General features: G+C 63.3%; 1 protein-coding gene across 1 annotated transcript in view; it reads left to right on the top strand.

The window, feature by feature from the left end:
* SND1 (staphylococcal nuclease and tudor domain containing 1) overlaps nucleotides 1-22,480 on the top strand; it is a gene marked incomplete at its 3' end in the record, with an annotated part of 77,208 nt that overhangs the window by 27,365 nt on the left and 27,363 nt on the right. Inside the window, exons 11-12 of the mRNA XM_068424524.1 lie at nucleotides 11,372-11,461; nucleotides 18,376-18,476. Of these exons, the coding sequence (XP_068280625.1) occupies nucleotides 11,372-11,461; nucleotides 18,376-18,476 (191 nt within the window). The remainder of the gene's footprint in view (nucleotides 1-11,371; nucleotides 11,462-18,375; nucleotides 18,477-22,480) is intronic.

Consider the following 22,480-nt stretch of genomic DNA (forward strand, 5'->3'; position numbering starts at 1 on the left):
CTGGACACGACCCTGTGCGACGTGCTCTGGGTGACCCTGCTCGGGCAGGGGTTGGGCTGGATGATCTCCAGAGGTCCCTTCCCACCCTTAACCAGTCTGGGATTCTGTGATGTGCTGACACGGATGCTTGGAGAAGGATCCAGGCGCCTGCCAGCTCGCAGTTAGGAGGATGCCGCTCCAGCCGGGCTTTCTGTCGTGCTCTCGGGGATCTGCTCTGCTCGGAGAGGCTTAAACCAGCCCCAGCGCCCGCAGCCCGCGGGCGTTAAAGCAGGAACGGGTAGACCTGGCATCCCCCAGCGCGGCCGCCCGGCTCCTCACCCTGCTGAGGCTATGGGAGATGTTTCTGGGAGGATGTGTGAAAATGCTGCCGGGAGGATGGAGCTTTGACCTTCTGCTCTCCTCGGGGAGCCGTGTGAGTCCTCTGTTGATGGGTACATGGCACTAAACGAGGGAGGAGCTGCGCGGTCCTGCCACGGCGCTGAACCGCGCCATTAACATCCCGCCCAGCGCCGGCACCCGCGTGCCTCGGGAAACTGGAGCCCCTGATTTTAGGTCTGTGATGAACCTGCCTCTGTGAAGGCTTCATTTTCCTTTCCCAGCGGCGTGTGGCTTGAGGAGCCTCTGCTCCATCCATCCCCGCCGGCCGCGCTCGGCTCTGCGGGGAGCCACGGCGTCCTGCGAGGAGGTTGATGCGGTGCCCGGCACGGCTGCAGCCGCCTCCGCGCCCAGCATCCCCTGGCATCACCTCAGATCCTGCCCCTGGGACCGGTGGGATCGCCCCATGGTGCCATGGGGTGACTGGGGGCTGCTGGAGAGCGTGGCCAGGGCGGGGGTTTGCCCAAGGGCACGGCCATGGAGGTGGCATCGCCTTCGCTGGCTTGCTCTGGCTGGCTGATGGGGGGTACCCGCAGCTCCCCGGGGCGGTGGAGGGGGCCAGCAGGTCTGTCACCGCATGGACCCACTGCAGGATGGGGCTGGAGACAAGAGGGGGGATCTCCTGCGCTGACCTCAGCTCACGTCCTCGCCCTGTTGCTCGGCGTGGTGTTGAGCTGCTCACAGCCCAGCGGCTGCTGCCCGCGTCCTGCCTGTGGGTCAGGGCTCGGTGTGTGTTCACAGAATCCCAGAATCAACCAGGCTGGAAGAGCCCTCTGGGATCATCGAGTCCAACCATTGCCCTGACACCACCATGGCAACTAGACCAGGGCACTAAGTGCCATGTCCAGGCTTTTCTTAAACCCCTCCAGAGATGGGGACTCCACCACCTCCCTGGGCAGCCCCTTCCAATGGCTAATGACCCTTGCTGAGAAGAAATGCTTCCTCATGTCCAACCTGAACCTCCCCTGGCCAAGCTTGAGGCTGTGTCCTCTTGTCCTATCACTAGTTGCCTGGGAGAAGAGGCCGACTCCCACCGTGCTCCAACCTCCCTTCAGGTAGTTGTAGACTGCACTAAGGTCACCTCTGAGCCTCCTCTTCTCCAGGCTAAACACCCCCAGCTCCCTCAGCCGTTCCTCGGAGGTCAGACCCTCCAGACCCTTCACCACTTGGTCGCCCTCCTCTGCACTCGCTCCAACACCTCAACATCTCTCTTGAAGTGTATGGGGTTGGTGTGGCCCAAGTGTCAGACCCGGCACTTGTTCTTGTTGAACCTCACGCCGTTGGTCTCGGCCCATCGATCCAACCTGTCCAGACCCCTCTGCAGACCCTTCCTACCCTCCAGCAGATCGACACTCCCACCCAGCTTGGGGTCAGCTGCACATTCCCTGAGGGTGCACTCCATCCCTACGTCTAGATCATCTATAAAGATATTGAACAGCACCGGCCCCAGCACTGAGCCCTGGGGAACACCGCTAGTGACTGGCACCAGTTGGACTTTGCCCCATTCCCCACCACTCTCTGGTGTCCCTCCACCCTCCCCCAGCCCCCTCTTCAGCTGCACTCCCGCCTCCCTCCCAGCAGTCATGAATATTCCCCCTGCCATTAGCGCTGGCTGCTGGAGCTCCGTGTTCAGTCGCTAGACATTTGGAGACGTGCTGCAGGGGATGGCGTCCGTCCCCCGCAGCCCACCCAGCTCCTGGGCTGCAGGGGGGGGATGCACCAGCGCGTGTTCGTGGACCTTTGGTGGCACCGTGGGGACCGCGAGGGACGATGCCCGCCCGTTCCCACGTCCCAGAGCGGAGGGGACAAAGCTTGGCCCCTGCACCGAGCTCCTCTGGGCGCAGCCCCCAGCCCACTCTCGCCCCTCGGGCACCAGGAGGGCACCTCGGCCGTGGCAGGAGTGCTCGTGTGGTTGTCACCACCCCGACACCTTGTAGGTGACCCGCTGTGGCCTTGGCACCTCCTGAAATCCCTGGTGCTGGGGGCAAAGCTGTGAAACGAGCTACGGGTGTCACCATGAACCCTGCCCGCCTTACAGGGGCTGGCGAGGGGGTCACGGGGTGGCCTGCGAGCAAGACAGGGTGGGTGATGGTGACAGGGACAGCAAGAGCTTGAGATGTCCCCTCTCCTGGTCCCCGTGGAGGGTACAGCAGCTCCATCCATCCAAGCCTTTTCCCTCCCTGCCAGCCCGGCTGCCGCTGCCCTACTTTTCGCTGGCTGCTGTTCCCTCCATCACGTGCGGGTTTGGTGGAGTAGGGACACATCATAAGGGGACACGTGTGTCCCCTGCCATGCCCTGAAAGGGTGTGTGACCCCGGAGCCAGGGCAGCGGGGTCCATCCCGTTACGCATCCCTCGGGGTTTGCGGTTATCATCTGCAATTTGGGTTAACGGCGGCCGAAGGAAAACCTTAAGCCTTGAAAGGGCTCGTGCTGCCGGGGACGGGGAGCCTGCCAGCAGCCGCTGGCTCTGAGCAGAGCTCGTCCCCGTCCCCTCGGGGACAGCAGCCCTGAGGAGAAGGACTTGGGGGTGACGGGTGACGAGAAGCTCACCATGAGCCGGCACCGTGCGCTGGCAGCCCAGAAAGCCACCCGTGTGCTGGGCTGCATCCCCAGCAGCGTGGCCAGCAGGTCAGGGAGGGGATTCTGCCCCTCTGCTCCGCTCTCGGGAGACCCCCCCTGCAGTGCTGCGTCCAGCTCTGGGGCCCCCAACAGCAGAAGGACACGGAGCTGTTGGAGCGAGTCCAGAGGAGGCCACGGAGATGCTCCGAGGGCTGGAGCCCCTCTGCTCTGGAGACAGGCTGAGAGAGCTGGGGCTGTTCAGCCTGGAGAAGAGAAGGCTCCGGGGAGACCTTCTAGCACCTTCCAGTGCCTGAAGGGGCTACAGGAAAGCGGGAGAGGGGCTTTTGACAAGGGCCTGGAGTGACAGGACGAGGGGGAACGGTTTTAAACTGCAAGAGGGGAGATTGAGATGAGATGTGAGGAAGAAATTCTTTGGTGTGAGGGTGGTGAGAGCCTGGCCCAGGTTGCCCAGAGAAGCTGTGGCTGCCCCCTCCCTGGCAGTGTTCAAGGGCAGGTTGGATGGGGCTGGGAGCAACCTGGTCTGGTGGAAGGTGTCCCTGCCCGTGGCAGGGGGTTGGAACTGGATGGGCATTAAGGTCCCTTCCCACCCAAACCAGTCTGTGATGGGGGTAGCCCAAAGCCACCATCTCCTTCACCAACGTGGGGTTTGCCCGTTATCTGCCAAGCTCCGCTCGGTGCCCCGGGGTAGCCCCGGGTTTCGGCTGGGGTGTCGGGGGAAGCGCAGCGTGGGGATGTCCCGGGTGGGGTCTGTGCTATCGGGGGGTGCGTTATCCGGGCTGGGGGTGCCCATCCTTCACCCTCCGGCACAGCCAGCCGTGCCGTGGCGCCTGGAGCATCCCCTCCCGTGTCAGCTCCCTCCTGCAGCCCGGTGCTCCGAGCATCCCTCTGTGCTCGGGGCCGGGTTGTGGCATTGCTGAGAGTGGGGTCTGTCTCCTGGGGGTTCCCTGGATGGGGGGAGCAGCCCCGATGGTCCCCCAGGATGGTGCCGGCGTGGTGTTGGGCACGGGGCTGGTCCTTGGCTGGCACAGGGGGCTGCGGGGCGATGCTTGGACCACCCTGGTTACCGGAGACGTTCAGAGCGTCTCGCGTCGGGCTGCTTTCCCGGCGCTGCCTCGGCTCGGCTCGGCGTCGGGGGAAGCCAGGGTCATTGAACAGAGAAATCACACAGCGTGGGGTTGTAAAATTATAACAAAAAAAGCTCGTTCTGAAATTGCCAAGTGCTTTTATCCATCTCAATTTCCTCATTAGCGGCGACATTACCTCCCCGTCCGCGCTGAGGTGGCTCCTGGGGCGCGTTGCCGGCGGTCACCGGGTTCCCCGTGGACGGGTAACGTCGTGCTCGGGTGATTTCCCCGATTAATCCCGAGGAGAGGGCTCTGCCTCTGACAGCGGCGCCGTGAAATGCCCCTCTGGACGCTCTCACCCCAGCGCCAAAGCCTGAGTTACAGACTTATTCCCCAAATATTCCTCAGCCAGAAATATTCTCCTCTCGTGCCGGTGAAATAAAAAACTTCCACTGCTTAGAAATGACTTTTCGCCGGAATCTGGATGGGTTTAAGCCGAGGCAAAGGGTAATCCCGTGTTTAACGAGGTAATTTAGAGTTGCTGATTAGAGCCCTGCGTGAGCGTTGGCCGGGCTATCTGCCGGTGCCAGGCTCCCGCGGGCCGGCAGTCGGGAGGCAGATAGCCAAAGGATGCCTGTAATTAGCCCGAGCGTTTAATTTAATAAAACAAATGACTAAAAACATACGCGTGCTGGATGCTAAAAGCGCCGCACGTAATTACAAATTATCTTCGTTCAGCGCCGGTAATCACCTCGTAAATAACATCCATGAGCTGATTCCAGCGCCCGGTGCCACCTCGGAGGGTGCCAGCGGTGACGGGGCGGCAGGTTTGGGGAAGGAGGGGGTCTGTGTTGCTGCTGGGGCTGATTTATTTCCCCGTGGAGCAGAGCAGCGGAGGCTTCGGTTTTGGGTGAACCGCTCTGGGGTGCCTTGGGGGCAATCCCAGAATCAATGAGGTTGGAAGAGCCCTCTGGGCTCATCGAGTCCAACCATCGCCCTGACACCACCATGGCAACTAGACCAGGGCACTAAGGGCCATGGCCAGGCTTTTCTTCAACCCCTCCAGAGATGGTGACTCCACCACCTCCCTGGGCAGCCCCTTCCAATGGCCTAATGACCCTTGCTGAGAAGAAATGCTTCCTCATGTCCAACCTGACCCTCCCCTGGCCAAGCTTGAGGCTGTGTCCTCTTGTCCTATCGCTGGTTGCCTGGGAGAAGAGGCCGACTCCCACCTGTGCTACAACCTCCCTTCAGGTAGTTGTAGACTGCACTAAGGTCACCTCTGAGCCTCCTCTTCTCCAGGCTAAACACCCCCAGCTCCCTCAGCCGTTCCTTGTAGCAGAGATGCTCCAGCCCTCTGACCATCTCCATACCCTCCGCTGGACTCTCTCCAGGAACTTCTTTGGTGTGAGGGTGGCAGAGCCCTGGCACAGGCTGCCCAGGGAGGGGGGGAGTCTCCTTCTCTGGAGATATTCAAACCCGCCTGGACGTGACCCTGTGTGACGTGCTCTGGGTGACCCTGCTTTGGGCTGGATGATCTCCAGAGGTCCCTTCCAACCCTCAACTGTTCTGTGGTTCCTCTGCCTGCGACTTGCTCCGGATCCTTCCCCTGGCACACACCAGGCACCGTCTGAGCGGGGCAGCTTCCCCCCACCCTGGGGTCCCTCTGGGGCAGCCCTGGGGACACCGGGCACGCTGCCGGTGCCACTCGCGGTGGCAGCTGGTGATCTCCACCTCGGCTTATTCTCCCGAGTCGCTTTGAGTTGATTTGCCGTGCTAATTGCTTTACAAATCATAAACTGCCCTAATTGCGCTGCCAGGGAAGGGGGGGAGCTCTCCTGGCATCACCGGGCTGCGGGTCCCGGCCCCTCAGCTCTTGTGGGGTCGCCCCGTGCGTGCTGGCACCCACAGCATCCCGCTGGGAGAACCCCCCAAATCCTGCTCATCCCCGGGGGGTCGAGTGGGTGCCCCGGGACCGGTGGGGTCTGGGAGCATTCCCAGCTGCTCCAGATGTGCCCGTATCCATCATCATCCTCATCTTCTGCCCGTGGGAAGGGGGCTGGGAGTGGGACCCCCCGAGGGCGTTTGATCCCCCCGCGGCAGGGTGCGATCCTGCGCGGCAGATCCGGGCTGCTGCTTCCCTGAAAATAGACTTTAATTATGGCGTAATGACGTTAATTTGACAGGAGAGCCGTAATTCACACGGCCTGGCGGGGATTTAATGCCACATGAGGTTGTTTAAGGAGGGGGGAGGTTGGGGGGCTGCCGGCACCCGGCGCCCATGGGGGTCAGCACCCACTTTTGAGGTGCTCCGTCTCATTTTGAACCCAAAGCCGGGTTCTTTCCACGGGTACCCACGAGGGAGCAGCTCGTCTGGATTGAAATCCCTCTCCCCATGTCCCATGGTGGGAGGACGAACAGCTTCCCCCCCCCCAGCTCCTCCAACAACGCGCCGGAGATGTGGCTCCACGCGTTGATTCTCGCTAATAAATCACCTTCCTCGCCGCACACCTTTAATTGATTGAGGCTAATATGGGGTTTTTTCTTTTTTGTTAATTATTTTGGGAATGGCTGATGACTCTCCCCAGGCGCCGGGGGAAGCCGGGGAACATCCTCGCTGTTATATTGATTTTTAGTGTTTATTTGTGAAACCTCAAACGTGTGGACGGTTTCTTGACCGGCTTCCCAGACCCACCCGCCAGGCCCTTCCCCTCCCGTGGGCAAGGCTGGCAAAGTGGGATGTGATGGTGGCCACCGGTAATCATAGAACATCGAATCCCAGACTGGTTTGGGTTGGAAGGGACCTTAAAGCCCATCCAGTCCCAACCCCTGCCACGGGCAGGGACACCTTCCACCAGACCAGGTTGCTCCCAGCCCCATCCAACCTGGCCTTGAACACTGCCAGGGAGGGGGCAGCCACAGCTGCTCTGGGCAACCTGGGCCAGGCTCTCACCACCCTCACACCAAAGAATTTCTTCCTCAGATCTCATCTCAATCTCCCCTCTCTCAGTTTAAAACCGTTCCCCCTCGTCCTGTCACTCCATGCCCTTGTCAAAAGCCCCTCTCCAGCTTTCCTGTAGCCCCTTCAGGCACTGGAAGGTGCTAGAAGGTCTCCCCGGAGCCTTCTCTTCTCCAGGCTGAACAGCCCCAGCTCTCTCAGCCTGTCTCCAGAGCAGAGGGGCTCCAGCCCTCGGAGCATCTCCGTGGCCTCCTCTGGACTCGCTCCAACAGCTCCGTGTCCTTCTTCTGTTGGGCCCCAGAGCTGGACGCAGCACTGCAGGGGGGTCTCCCGAGAGCGGAGCAGAGGGGCAGAATCCCCTCCCTGACCTGCTGGCCACGCTGCTGGGGATGCAGCCCAGGACACGGGTGGCTTTCTGGGCTGCCAGCGCACGGTGCCGGCTCACGGTGAGCTTCTCGTCACCCATCACCCCCAAGTCCTTCTCCTCAGGGCTGCTCTCAACCCATTCTCCACCCAGCCTGGGTTTGTGCTTGGGATTGTCCCGACCCACGTGCAGGACAGAATCCCAGAGTCAATCAGGTTGGAAGAGCCCTCTGGGCTCACCGAGTACAACCGTTGCCCTGACACCACCATGGCAACTAGACCAGGGCACTAAGTGCCATGGCCAGGCTTTTCTTAAACCCCTCCAGAGATGGTGACTCCACCACCTCCCTGGGCAGCCCCTTCCAATGGCTAATTACCCTTGCTGAGAAGAAATGCTTCCTCATGTCTAATGACCCCTGAGGAACGCCACTCATCACTGCTCTCCACTTGGCCATCAAGCCGTTGACCGTAACTCTTTGAGTTACTATGCGGCCTCACGGAGGACTCAGCCCCAGATGGGGACGGTGCTCTCCTTTTTGGGGTGGTCCCACGTGGCTGCAACCCCATGAGATGCTCTGAGGTGGTTGGTTGGGGTTGGGTTTTAAGGCAAACATTGGCTTTTGTGCCATGCTGAGGAGAGCCACTGCACCACGCCAGCCCCATGCCAGGACCCACGGCCGCACCACGCCAGCCCCGTGGTGGGACCCACGGCCACGCCAGCCCGATGCCGGCTGGGATGGAGGGTGCATCCCGTGGGAGCTGTGAAAGCAAAGCTGGGGCCTCTCCATGAGTAGCTCCTGGACCCTCCTTGTGCAGAGGCTGCTGCGCTGCTCTCCGGTCCCTTCCCTGCCGCCGCGATCGCCGCCGGCACCCCCGAGCTCCCCGGCACTGCACCGGGGCCGGGTGATGCCGGGGCCACCCAGGGCTTTGCCACTCACTGCCACCATCCCCCTTCATAGATGCTTAAGTAAGCAAAACGTTTGGAGTTCGTTAGCGAGGATTAATTAGTGTTTGCGCAGGGCGCGGCCCGTGCGGAGCAGCAGAGAGCAGCCCGAGCGGTGGCATTTATCTTGGAGCTTCGCCGTGACCTTGTCGTGGTTGGGAGAGGGACTCGTCACCCGCGTCCCGTCGCATCCCACCGCGGCGAGAGGAAGCCCAGGGGACAGGGACGGGCTCACGCGTGGTGCTGTGGGGCTGCCCTGTGGGAGGATGTCCCCGGTCCATGGGGGGATGTCCCCAGTCCATGGGGGGATGTCCCCGGTCCGTGGGGGGATGTCCCCGCTCCGTGGGGGGATGTCCCCGGTCCGTGGGGGGATATCCCCAGTTCGTGGGGGGATGTCCCCGCTCCATGGGGGGATGTCCCTCGTCCATGGGGGGATGTCCCTGGTCCATGGGGGGATGTCCCCGGTCCATGGGGGGATGTCCCCAGTCCGTGGGGGGATGTCCCCGGTCCGTGGGGGGATGTCCCTGGTCCGTGGGGGGATGTCCCCGGTCCATGGGGGGATGTCCCCGGTCCGTGGGGGGATGTCCTCGGTCCATGGGGGGATGTCCCCGGTCCGTGGAGGGATGTCCCCAGTCCATGGGGTGATGTCCCCAGTTCGTGGGGTGATGTCCCTGCTCCATGGGGGGATGTCCCCGGTCCATGGGGGGATGTCCCCGGTCCATGGGGGGATGTCCCCGCTCCGTGGGAGGATGTCCCCGGTCCATGGGGGGATGTCCCCAGTCCGTGGGGGATGTCCCGGCTCCGTGGGGGGATGTCCCCGCTCCGTGGGGGGATGTCCCCGGTCCATGGGGGGATGTCCCCGGTCCATGGGGGGATGTCCCCGCTCCGTGGGGGGATGTCCCCGCTCTGTGGGAGGATGTCCCCAGTCCATGGGGTGATGTCCCCCATCCGTGGGGGGATGTCCCCAGTTCGTGGGAGGATGTCCCCGCTCCGTGGACACTGCCAGCCTCGTCAAACCCATCTCATTAGGTGCCAGGAAGCTTTTCTGTGCCACGAGTGATATCGGGGCTGATCCCCAGGGAGCTTCAAAGCTCCTTTCCAGAATAAACCCCATCCCCACCGATCCCACCCCCTCGGGACCTGCCTGCGAAGGGGTTTGTGGCCGCTGCAGGGAGCAGGAGCCTCTCCCAGGGCCGGGTGCGGGTGGGGATGCCCTACCAGGGTCTGGCCCGTTCCCATCGCCCGCACCAGCTCCGAGGACGTCACAAACCCTCTCAAAGGCTCATTCATCAGGGCATGGCGGGGAGCGCGCTCCTGGTGGGCCTTTGTCCGCCCGCTCCCGCACCCGGCTGATCCCTCTGCTTCACTCCCTGCTGCTTTTGCCTGATCACAGACTCACAGGATGGTTTGGGTTGGGAGGGACCTTAAAGCCCATCCAGTTCCACCCCCCTGCCACGGGCAGGGACACCTTCCACCAGACCAGGTTGCTCCCAGCCCCATCCAACCTGCCCTTGAACACTGCCAGGGAGGGGGCAGCCACAGCTGCTCTGGGCAACCTGGGCCAGGCTCTCACCACCCTCACAGCAAAGAATTTCTTCCTCACATCTCATCTCAATCTCCCCTCTTGCAGTTTAAAACCGTTCCCTCTCGTCCCGTCACTCCATGCCCTTGTAAAAAGCCCCTCTCCAGCTTTCCTGTAGCCCCTTCAGGCACTGGAAGGTGCTAGAAGGTCTCCCCGGAGCCTTCTCTTCTCCAGGCTGAACAGCCCCAACTCTCTCAGCCTGTCTCCAGAGCAGAGGGGCTCCAGCCCTCGGAGCATCTCCGTGGCCTCCTCTGGACTCGCTCCAACAGCTCCGTGTCCTTCTGCTGTTGGGGGCCCCAGAGCTGGACGCAGCACTGCAGGGGGGTCTCCCGAGAGCGGAGCAGAGGGGCAGAATCCCCTCCCTGACCTGCTGGCCACGCTGCTGGGGATGCAGCCCAGCACACGGGTGGCTTTCTGGGCTGCCAGCGCACGGTGCCGGCTCATGGTGAGCTTCTCGTCACCCATCACCCCCAAGCCCTTCTCCTCAGGGCTGCTCTCAACCCATTCTGCGCCCAGCCTGGGTTTGAGCTCCCAGGGTTGTCTTCTCCTCCCTCCTTCCTCCCCTCACACCCTGGCAGGGCCCGAGGGCACCGGTACCCTAACGCTCCCTCTGGGGATGGCATCGCTTTCCAAACCAGGTCCGTTGTGCCATCACACCGTGTGCCGTGGCCAGGGGTCGTGGTGGCACCGTTTGTAGGGGACAAGCCCCTCAGAGGTGGTGGCTCCAAAAACACCGTCTCTGGCCCCAAAGCCTCGTCACAGGGAGGGTGACATGGGACACTGCTGCGCGCTGGCATGGCACCTGCTTCGGCTGCTCTTGGGGACGGTGACCAGGCAGGAGGGACCCCTGCCCGGAGCCCTGCCCGGACCCCTGCCTGGACCCCTGCCCAGACCCCTGCCCGGAGCCCCCAGGCAAAGCCAGGGCTTGGGGGACGCTGCTCCTGCCACTGGCACTCGGGATGGGGACAGGGGGGGATTGCCAGCCTTGGTGCCAGCTCAGTCCCCCCCTCGGCTCTCTCCTGGCTGGCCCGTGAGCCCCTGCCTGTGCCGGCGGCTCCTTTCCTGGGCATCTCCTCCAGAGATCCCTGGGCAGCGCTGAGCTGGGGCCAGGGGGGCTGGCGAGAGGGGTTGGGGTGCTCGGTGGGGGTGAGGGTCCCCCGCACCCCAAATCCCCCCCTACATCCCTTCCCCTTCACCTCGGTGGTGCTCAGCGTGGCACCGTGCGGCGGCTGCTGGCACGGCCCCGTGGCGGGGTGTTGGCTGTGTGTGGGGGGGTCCCTGGGGGTTTCGGTGGTCCTGGGGCTGCGGGGAGCCCACCCTGGCGTACGGGAGTGGGAGGGCACCCATGGGAGCAGGAGGGCACCCATGGGAGCGGGCAGGGGGTGCTGGGGTGTCCGCTGCGGAACGGGGAGCGCAGTGGTGGCTTTAGGGGGGCTCCCCTGACCTGTGCCCGCTCTCTGCCCCCCTCCCCTGACCTGTGCCCCCTCTCTGCCCCCCTCCCCAGGACAAGAACAGGAAGCTGAGGCCCCTCTACGACATCCCCTACATGTTCGAGGCCCGGGAGTTCCTGCGCAAGAAGCTCATCGGGAAGAAGGTATGAGAGGGGAGAGGGGATGGGAGGGGGGTTGCGGGGGGCACCCAACGCTGGGGCACCCCTAGAGCTGCGCCCCGTCGCCCAGCAGCGCCGTGTCCCTCCCTCCCTGCACATTTCCCTTCGGTTCATATTTTTCTGGGCTGGTTTAGAGCGATTCAGGGGAGTGAAGGATGTGGCGGGCGCTTAAGTGCCGAGGCACACGCTCAGGAGGCAATTTTCCAACGCTCGTAAAATGGTTCGAATAAAATCAATTTCCCTCGTAGCGCGGCCGCTCGCTGCTGCTCATTGAGGGCTATTTCCATGCCTAATTGCATCTTTCCATTTCAGAGCCCTGGTTGTATATTAAAAAAAAAAACACAAAAAAAAAAAGGGAAAAACGAGCAGCTTGAGAGACTTTGCTAATGGGAAGGGTGTCGCTTGCTGTGGTTGGAGCAGCCACGAGGATGGAGCTGGCGCTTGTGAAGGGTTCTCATGGCACGTGCAGGGCAACGGGGGCATCACAGAATCACACAGAATCCCAGAATCAATGAGGTTGGAAGAGCCCTCTGGGCTCATCGAGTCCAACCATTGCCCTGACACCACCATGGCAACTAGACCAGGGCACTAAGTGCCATGGCCAGGCTTTTCTTAAACCCCTCCAGAGATGGTGACTCCACCACCTCCCTGGGCAGCCCCTTCCAATGGCTAAGAACACTGGGGCCAGCCAACACGGATTCCTGAAAGGCAGGTCCTGCTTGACCAACCTGGTCTCCTTCTGTGACCAAGTGACCTGCTCAGTAGATGAAGGCAGGGCTGTGGCTGTATCTATCTAGACTTCAGTGAGGGATTCGACACTGTCTCCCACAGCATCCTCCTGGGCAAACTGGCTGCCCGGGGCTTGGCTGGGTGGACTCTTAAATGGGTTAAAAACTGGCTGGCTGGCCGAGCCCAGAGAGTGGTGGGGAATGGGGCAAAGTCCAACTGGTGCCGGTCACTAGCGGTGTCCCCCAGGGCTCAGTGCTGGGGCCGGTGCTGTTCAATGTCTTTATAGATGATCTAGACGTAGGGATGGAGTGCACCCTCAGGGAATGTGCAGGTGACACCAAGCTGGGTGGGAGTGTCGATCTGCTGGAGGGTAGGAAGGGTCTGCAGAGGGGTCTGGGCAGGTTGGATGGATGGGCTGAGACCAACGGCGTGAGGTTCAACAAGAACAAGGGCCGGGTCTGACACTTGGGCCACACCAACCCCACACACTGCAAGAGAGATGTTGAGGTGCTGGAGCGAGTGCAGAGGAGGGCGACCAAGCTGGGGAAGGGTCTGGAGGGTCTGAGCTGCGAGGAACGGCTGAGGGAGCTGGGGGTGTTTAGCCTGGAGAAGAGGAGGCTCAGAGGTGACCTTAGTGCAGTCTACAACTACCTGAAGGGAGGTTGTAGCGGGGTGGGAGTCGGCCTCTTCTCCCAGGCAACCAGCGACAGGACAAGAGGACACAGCCTCAAGCTTGGCCAGGGGAGGGTCAGGTTGGCCATTAGGAAGCATTTCTTCTCAGCAAGGGTCATTAGCCATTGGAAGGGGCTGCCCAGGGAGGTGGTGGAGTCCCCATCTCTGGAGGGGTTTAAGAAAAGCCTGGCCATGGCACTTAGTGCCCTGGTCTAGTTGCCATGGTGGTGTCAGGGCAACGGTTGGACTCGATGAGCCCAGAGGGCTCTTCCCACCTCATTGATTCTGTGATTCTGAGTCCGGTGGCTGCTCCGTGTGTCCCCGTGCCCACCCCGAGGTGCTGGGGGAGCCGTCCCCATGTGGGGCAGCCCCGGTCCCTGGCTGTCCCCAAGGGGCCCTGGCACCTGCCTCCACCCGGTCGGTAGCCCCGAGAGCCGGGTGCCCGCTTGCCTTTGGCGTCGCCTCGTTTGCTTTATAACATCGCCTGGGTCAGCTCTGCGTGTTTCACTTCAGATTAATTTGATGGAGGGAGGCGATGAAAAAATCCAGTCAGTTAATGATCAAAACTGTCCCCGGAGGCTGGCGGCTCTGCTGGGAGGGGACAGCCCCGCGCCGGGTGGCTCACCCCGGCCTCCGCGCCGGTGGCAGCGACCTGGGCCCCAAAACCCCTCATTTCCCACCCCCATTTTTTTAATGTGCTTTTACCTGCCCGTCATGGGGACCCTCCTCGTGGGTGCTGTCCCTGCACCCTGGGGACCCTCCTGTGGGTGCTGTCCCTGCACCCTGGGGACCCTTCCGCCAGCCCCAGGGTGACCTGGCACGGTGGAACTTGCCCGGTGGCACGGGATACCCCGGCTGCCACGGCCCCGGCCCCGCCGCGGTGCCCGGTATGGATCCGTGTGCCCCCGGTGCGTGTCAGGCGGGGCCGTGCCCATCGATCCGCCGCGGGTCAGCACTTGGTTTAATTACCACGCTGGTTTAATTACCACGTTGGTTTAATTACGGCGTCGCGCGGGCGATCGAACCGAGCCGCGGCGGGTGCTCCTGGCACGGCAGCGACGCGCTCCCTGGTGTCACCAGCGGGGGGGTGGCTCTCCCCGGGGTGCCCGAGCACCCAGGGGTGCTGCTCCCCTCTGGTCCTGCGGTGCCCTGGGGTCCCCGGTGCCACCGTCCCCATCCCTGTCCCTTCCAGGGTCGCTCTGTGCCGGGGCACCGAAGGTGGCACTCCCGGTGCTGGCACCGCCGGGGCACCGGAGATCAGAGCTGGGCAGAGCAGGGCACAGGGTTTGACTGGGGGAAACGTTTCCCTGGCACGTGATCCCGCTGCCCCGAGGAGGGAAGGTTCTGCAGACTTTTTTTGCCGACTTCTGCGGATTTTTGCCGACTTTTGCAGGTTTTTTTGCGCTGACGGGCGATTTTTGCTGCGTGCTACTGGCAGCCTGCAAACTCGGGGAGAGCTGGCGCATCCCACAGCATCCCACAGCATCCCATGGCATCCCACAGCATCCCACAGCATCCCACAGCATCCCATAGCATCCCACAGCATCCCATAGCATCCCACAGCATCCCACAGCCTCCCACAGCATCCCACAGCATCCCACAGCATCCCATGTCATCCCACAGCAATCCCATAGCATCCCACAGCATCCCACAGCATCCCACAGCATCCCATGGCATCCCACAGCCTCCCCCAGCATCCATAACATCCCACAGCCTCCCACAGCCTCCCACAGCATCCCACAGCCTCCACAAACCTCCCACAGCCTCCCACAGCATCCCACAGCCTCCCACTGGCATCCCATAGCATCCCACAGCAATCCCACGGCATCCCACGGCATCCCACAGCCTCCCAACAGCATCCTACAGCATCCACAGCATCCCACAGCCTCCCCTGGCATCCCACAGCATCCCACAGCATCCCATGGCATCCCATAGCATGCCACAGCATCCCACAGCATCCCACAGCATCCTACAGCATCCCACAGCATCCACAGCATCCCATGGCATCCCATAGCATGCCACAGCATCCCACAGCATCCCATAGCATGCCACGGCATCCCACAGCATCCCATGGCATCCCATAGCATCCCACAGCATCCCACAGCATCCCACAGCCTCCCATGTCATCCCACAGCATCCCACAGCATCCCATGTCATCCCATAGCATCCCACAGCCTCCCACAGCATCCCACAGCATCCCATGTCATCCCATAGCATCCCACAGCATCCCATAACATCCCATGTCACCCCACAGCATCCCACAGCATCCCATGTCATCCCACAGCCTCCCACAGCATCCCACAGCATCCCATGTCATCCCACAGCCTCCCACAGCATCCCATGGCATCCCACGGCATCCCATGTCATCCCACAGCCTCCCACAGCATCCCACAGCATCCCATAACATCCCACAGCATCCCACAGCATCCCACAGCATCCCACAGCATCCCACAGCATCCCACAGCATCCCACAGCATCCATGGCATCCATGTCATCCCACAGCCTCCCACAGCCTCCCACAGCATCCACAGCATCCCATGTCATCCCACAGCATCCCACAGCCTCCCACAGCCTCCCATAGCATCCCATAACATCCCACAGCATCCCACAGCATCCCATGTCATCCCACAGCATCCCACAGCATCCCCACCAGCCTCCCACAGCATCCCATGTCATCCCATGGCATCCCACAGCATCCCACGGCATCCCACAGCCTCCACAGCATCCCACAGTACCCCACAGCATCCCACAGCCTCCCACAGCATCCCACAGCATCCCACAGCATCCCACAGCATCCCACAGCATCCCACAGCCTCCCACAGCATCCCACAGCCTCCCACGGCATCCCATGTCATCCCACAGCATTGGAAGGGACCCCTGGAGATCACCCAGCCCAACCCCTGCCAAAGCAGGGTCACCCAGCACATGTCACAGGGGTCACATCCAGGCAGGGACGGGGTGCTCAGCGCCCTGGGCACCGGTCCTCCTCCTCCTCCTCCCGCTGCCATGGGCGTTTTTGGCCCCGATGGCCCCGCGTTTCCCAGGGGCCGTGTCCTCCCTGTGCCCCCTCGCACGAGAGGGCTGGTGACACGGCGTAGGGCACGTGGGGACGGGGACGGGGACAGGGTCCGGGTGACATTGACCGCGTTGGCTGCGCCGGGGCGCGCGGTGCCCCCCTCCTCGGGGCTGGATCTCCTCCAGGGAGCAGGGCTGGCGAGTGATTTAATTCACCCTGACTGCCGTTGACCTTGGGAACCCGCCGCCGACACCGCCTGGCTCCGGGAGGGAGCGAGAGCCCGCTGCGGGTCCCGGGGGTGGCACGGGGTGACGCCGGGCTCAGCGCAGAGCCCCGGAGCTGGGTGCTGCTGTGGCGCGGTGTCCCCTGTGCTTCTGGGCTGGGGTCTGGGTCTTGTCACGGCTAAAAGCGGTTGGGTGGGATGAGGAGCACCCTCAGCTTGGGTGTACGGGTGCGGGAGGTGCCCGGGCTGGGGGTGCAGGGGGTGCCCGAGCCAGGGCTGGGGGTGCAGGAGGTGCCCAAGTTGGGGCTGGGGGTGCAGGAGGTGCTCAAACCAGGTCTGGGCATGCAGGGGGTGCCCAAGACAGGTCTGGGGGGCAGGAGGTGCCCCAGTTGGGGCTGGGGGTGCAGGAGGTGCCCCAGTTGGGGCTGGGGGTGCAGGAGGTGCCCAAGACAGGGCTGGGGGTGGAGGAGGTGCCCGAACTGGGGCTGGGGTGCAGGAGGTGCCCAAGACAGGTCTGGGGGTGCAGGAGGTGCTCAAACCAGGTCTGGGCATGCAGGGGTGCCCAAGACAGATCTGGGGGGCAGGAGGTGCCTGAGCTGGGGCTGGGGGTGCAGGAGGTGCCCAAGACAGGGCTGGGGGTGCAGGAGGTGCCCAAGACGGAGCTGGGGGGGCAGGAGGTGCCCGAACTGGGGCTGGGGGTGCAGGAGGTGCCCAAGACAGGGCTGGGCATGCAGGAGGTGCCCAAGACAGGGCTGGGGGTGCAGGAGGTGCCCAAGATAGAGCTGGGGGTAGGAGGTGCCTGACCTGAGGCTGGGGGTGCAGGAGGTGCTCAAACCAGGTCTGGGGGTTCAGGAGGTGCCCAAGACAGGGCTGGGGGTGCAGGAGGTGCCCAAGATGGAGCTGGGGGTGCAGGAGGTGCCTGACCTGGGGCTGGGGGTAGGAGGTGCTCAAACCAGGTCTGGGCATGCAGGAGGTGCCCAAGACAGGGCTGGGGGTGCAGGAGGTGCCTGAGCTGGGGCTGGGGGTGCAGGGGGTGCCCAAGACAGGTCTGGGGGTGTAGGAGGTGCCCGAACTGGGGCTGGGGGTGCAGGAGGTGCCCCAGTTGGGGCTGGGGGTGCAGGAGGTGCCCAAGACAGGGCTGGGGGTGCAGGAGGTGCCCAAGATGGAGCTGGGGGTGCAGGAGGTGCCTGACCTGGGGCTGGGGGTGGAGGAGGTGCTCAAACCAGATCTGGGCATACAGGAGGTGCCCAAGACAGGGCTGGGGGTGCAGGAGGTGCCTGAGCCAGGTCTGGGCATGCAGGGGTGCCCAAGACAGATCTGGGGGGGCAGGAGGTGCCTGAGCTGGGGCTGGGGGTGCAGGAGGTGCCCAATGGAGCTGGGGGTGCAGGAGGTGCCCGAACTGGGGCTGGGGGTGCAGGAGGTGCCCCAGATGGGGCTGGGGGTGCAGGAGGTGCCCAAGACGGAGCTGGGGGTGTAGGAGGTGCCCGAACTGGGGCTGGGGGTGCAGGAGGTGCCCAAGACCGGGCTGGGGGTGCAGGAGGTGCCCAAGACGGTGCTGGGGGTGCAGGAGGTGCCTGACCTGGGGCTGGGGGTGGAGGAGGTGCTCAAACCAGATCTGGGCATACAGGAGGTGCCCAAGACAGGGCTGGGGGTGCAGGGGTGCCCAAGATGGGTCTGGGGGTGCAGGAGGTGCCTGAGCCAGGACTGAGGGCACAGGAGGTCCCTGAGCAGGGGCTGGGGGTGCAGGGGGTGCAGGAGGTCCCTGAGCCAGGTCTGGGGTGCAGGGGGTACAGGAGGTGCCCGAGCCAGGTCTGGGGGTGCAGGGGGAGCCCCTTTGCCGCCCTCCTGGGTGCCGTTGGCTTCGTTCACGTGCTGGACCTGAGCCCGGGGGGGGGCACAGCCCTGCCCGTGGCCTTCAGTCCCGTGCCAGCGTCCCCGTGCCCAGGGGCTCGGTCGTAGTGCCAGGAGTGCCTTTCGTGGCACCTTTCATCTCAGGAGTGATGGTGGTGCTTGTCCCGGGTGCCAGGTGGGCGATGCAGGGTGGGCGGGTGGCAGTGGCACGGGGACAGGGCACACGGGGATGGCATGGCTCGGCGCTGGGTTCACAGCCGGGGTTCCAGGGGCTGCTCCCTGCCTCGCCAACGCCGTGCCTGGCAGGAGCCTGGGTACCCCCAGCATCACCCTGGGAACCCGGGGTGGCAGCTTGTCCCCCCCCGGGAGGCTCCTGGCTCTGACCCCGTGCCCGTCTGTCTTGCCTAGGTGAACGTGACGGTGGACTACATCCGCCCGGCCAGCAACGCCACCGAGACCGTGCCCGCCTTCTCCGAGCGCACGTGTGCCACCGTCTCCATCGGAGGGATGTAAGTGCGGGGAACGGGGCACAGAGCTCAGGATCACTCAGGTTGGAAGAGCCCTCTGGGACCATCGAGTCCAACCATTGCCCTGACACCACCATGGCAACTAGACCAGGGCACTAAGTGCCATGGCCAGGCTTTTCTTAAACCCCTCCAGAGATGGTGACTCCACCACCTCCCTGGGCAGCCCCTTCCAATGGCTAATGACCCTTGCTGAGAAGAAATGCTTCCTCATGTCCAACCTGACCCTCCCCTGGCCAAGCTTGATGCTGTGTCCTCTTGTCCTAGCGCTGGTTGCCCGGGAGAAGAGGCCAACTCCCACTTCACTACAACCTCCCTTCAGGTAGTTGTAGACTGCACTAAGGTCACCTCTGAGCCTCCTCTTCTCCAGGCTAAACACACCCCAGCTCCCTCAGGCCGTCCCTTGGAGGTCAGACCCTCCAGACCCTTCCCCACCTTGGTCGCCCTCCTCTGCACTCGCTCCAACACCTCAACATCTCTCTTGAAGTGTGTGGGGTTGGTGTGGCCCAAGTGTCAGACCTGGCCCTTGTTCTTGTTGAACCTCACGCCGTTGGTCTCGGTCCATTTATCCAACCTGTCCAGATCCCTCTGCAGACCCTTCCTACCCTCCAGCAGATCGACACTCCCACCCAGCTTGGGGTCACCTGCACATTCCCTGAGGGTGCACTCCATCCCTACGTCTAGATCATCTATAAAGACATTGAACAGCACCGGCCCAGCACTGAGCCCTGGGGAACACCGCTGGTGACCGGCACCAGTTGGACTTTGCCCCATTCCCACCACTCTCTCTGGGCTCGCCCAGCCAGCCAGTTTTTAACCCACCAAACTCCAGCCTGGCGCTTGCTGGGGCTCTGCCGCGCGCCCTGGGGGACACTGGGGACGGAGGGTGGCTGGGGGCTGGACGACCCCCCCCATGAAACTGGCTCTCTGGCTGGTTGCTTTGGAGCATCTGTGATTCTGTGATTCTGTGATCTGTTTGTGTGTCCCCGGGATGTCCGTCCTCGTCCAAGGGACATCACCTCCCCGTGCTGTGGTGTCCCTCACCAGCCCTACACCCCATTTCCTTGACTCGTGGGTGCTTTCCTGCACCCTGGAGACCGTCCTTGTGGGTGCTGTCCTGCACCCTGGAGACCCTCCTCGTGGGTGCTGTCCCTTCACCCTCGGGACCCTCCTCATGATGCTGTCCTTCACCCTGGTGACCCTCCTCATGGGTGCTGTCCCTGCACCCTGGGGACCCTCCTCATGGGTGCTGTCCTGCACCCTGAGGACCCTCCTCGTGGGTGCTGTCCTGCACCCTGGGGACCCTCCTCATGGGTGCTGTCCTGCACCCTGGGGACCCTCCTCGTGGGTGCTTTCCTGCACCCGGGGGACCCTCCTCATGGGTGACGTCCCTGCACCCTGAGGACCCTCCTCGTGGGTGCTGTCCCTGCACCCTGGGGACCCTCCTCATGGGTGACGTCCCTGCACCCTGGGGACCCTCCTCGTGGGTGCTGTCCTGCACCCTGAGGACCCTCCTCGTGGGTGCTGTCCCTGCACCCTGAGGACCCTCCTCATGGGTGCTTTCCTGCACCCTGGTGACCCTCCTCATGGGTGACGTCCCTGCACCCTGAGGACCCTCCTGTGGGTGCTTGTCCCCGCTCCCTGGGGACCCTCCTCATGGGTGCTTTCCTGCACCCTGGTGACCCTCCTCATGGGTGACGTCCCTGCACCCTGAGGACCCTCCTCGTGGGTGCTGTCCTGCACCCTGAGGACCCTCCTCATGGGTGCTTTCCTGCACCCTTGGGACCCTCCTCATGGGTGCTTTCCTGCACCCTTGGGACCCTCCTCATGGGTGCTGTCCCTGCACAGCGGTGATGCCCCCCCTCCCCAGCCCTACACCCATTTCCACACCCGGGGCAGGGTCGGTGACTCTCCCCCCGCAGGACACGGGCGGTGCCAGGCTCCTCCTGCGACGTTGTGCCAGCGCCCGGGTGGCAGCGGGGACGGTTTGGCACAGCCCCTTTGCTTCTCCTAGTTTTTTTCTCTCCCCGTAGCAGCCACTTTGGCACGGACCCAACGTGCTGCAGCGCTGCGCTTCCCTCCCCTTCCTCCCGGGGCTGGGGAAGCTGCGGAGCGTCGTGCCGGGAGGCCGCAATCTCCCCGTCACCCCGCTGCCATCTCACCCAGGCACCCACGGGGTGACCTTCGGTGACGTTATCTCACGAGTGGGTTTATTTCCCACTCCGGTGGCAAGGGAGAACCCAGCCCTGCCCGTGCCAGGGCTGGTGGCTTGCGCTGGGATGATGCTCCCAGAGCCAGGAAGAAAGCCGGGCTTGTCTGTAAGCCTGGCTTACCCGCCTGGCACCAGGGCTGGGCTGAGCCTGCTTGGCACGCTGGGCACGCCGGCAGCTCACTGGGGCGGGTGGCCCGGGCAGGGGGCTGAGCCCTGCCTGGCTGCTGGAGCCCGGTGCCGCGGGTCCTGCCTGCCCGGGGTGGCTTTTGGGGCTGGGGTTGATCTTGGTGGCAGGTCCTGCAGGTCCCTGCCTGTGCTGGCAGCAGGGTGGCAGGGGGAAGCCGGGCACGGCGTCAGCTGCAGCCTGGGGTCGCAGCATCCCACGGCATCCCACAGCATCCCACAGCATCCCATGTCATCCCACAGCATCCCACAGCATCCCACAGCATCCCATGTCATCCCACAGCATCCCATAACATCCCATGTCATCCCACAGCATCCCACAGCCTCCCACAGCATCCCACAGCATCCCACAGCATCCCACAGCATCCCATAACATCCCACAGCATCCCATGGCATCCCACAGCCTCCCACAGCATCCCACGTCATCCCACAGCATCCCATGGCATCCCACAGCATCCCACAGCATCTCATGTCATCCCACAGCATCCCACAGCATCCCACAGCATCCCATGTCATCCCACCACATCCCACAGTATCCCACAGCATCCCACAGCATCCCATGTCATCCCACCACATCCCACAGCATCCCACAGCATCCCATGTCATCCCACCACATCCCACAGTATCCCACGGCATCCCACAGCATCCCACAGCATCCCACAGCATCCCACAGCATCTCATGTCATCCCACGGCATCCCACAGCATCCCACAGCATCCCATAACATCCCACAGCATCCCATGGCATCCCACAGCCTCCCATAGCACCCCACGTCATCCTACAGCATCCCATGGCATCCCATAGCATCCCACAGCATCCCATGGCATCCCACAGCCTCCCATGTCATCCCACCACATCCCACAGCATCCCACAGCATCCCATGTCATCCCACCACATCCCACAGCATCCCACAGCATCCCATGTCATCCCACCACATCCCACAGTATCCCACGGCATCCCACAGCATCCCACAGCATCCCCGGGCACCCGGCAGCATCAGGCAGCTCGTGGGCAGTGGGCATGGTGGGTACTGGCTGTGGGGTGGGGTGGGACCCCCAGCGTGCCCGCCTGTGGGACTCGGTGACCCCACGAGCCCGGCTCCCTCCTGGGGAACGCGTTGGGATGCAGGACAGGGATGCTGGAGCTGTCCCCAACCTGCCAGCCGTGCCAGTACCCCATAACCCATCTCCCATCATCGTCCTCGGGTCGGGCTGCGGGCACGGAGGTGGGGCCAGCGTGGCCACCGCCACACGGCCGGTGGCTCGTGGCATCCCCACTGCTGGGACCGGCGTGTCCTGCTCCCTCCTGTCCCCCCCAGGTCACCGGGCAGCGCTGGGGGTGCAGGGGGATACGGTCCCCGCAGGCAGCGGGGTGCCGCGTTTTGGGGCTAATTCGGTGAGTTTTGGTGATGCCCACCTCTGGGCACGGCGCGGGGGGCGGAGAGGTTTCAGTGGGTGAAAACGCTGCTGAAAAACTTATTTTTGTGGATTTTTCAGGGGGGGAAACTGTGAAATGAGTTTTGGGGGGCGGGGCGGGGCGGGGGGAGCTTGAAAATAGCCCTTTTTCCCTCCGCCGTCCTTTTAAGTGGGAAAACT

The sequence above is a fragment of the Nyctibius grandis genome, unplaced genomic scaffold (assembly GCF_013368605.1).
Source record: "Nyctibius grandis isolate bNycGra1 unplaced genomic scaffold, bNycGra1.pri scaffold_100_arrow_ctg1, whole genome shotgun sequence".
NCBI classification, from domain to species: domain Eukaryota; kingdom Metazoa; phylum Chordata; class Aves; order Nyctibiiformes; family Nyctibiidae; genus Nyctibius; species Nyctibius grandis.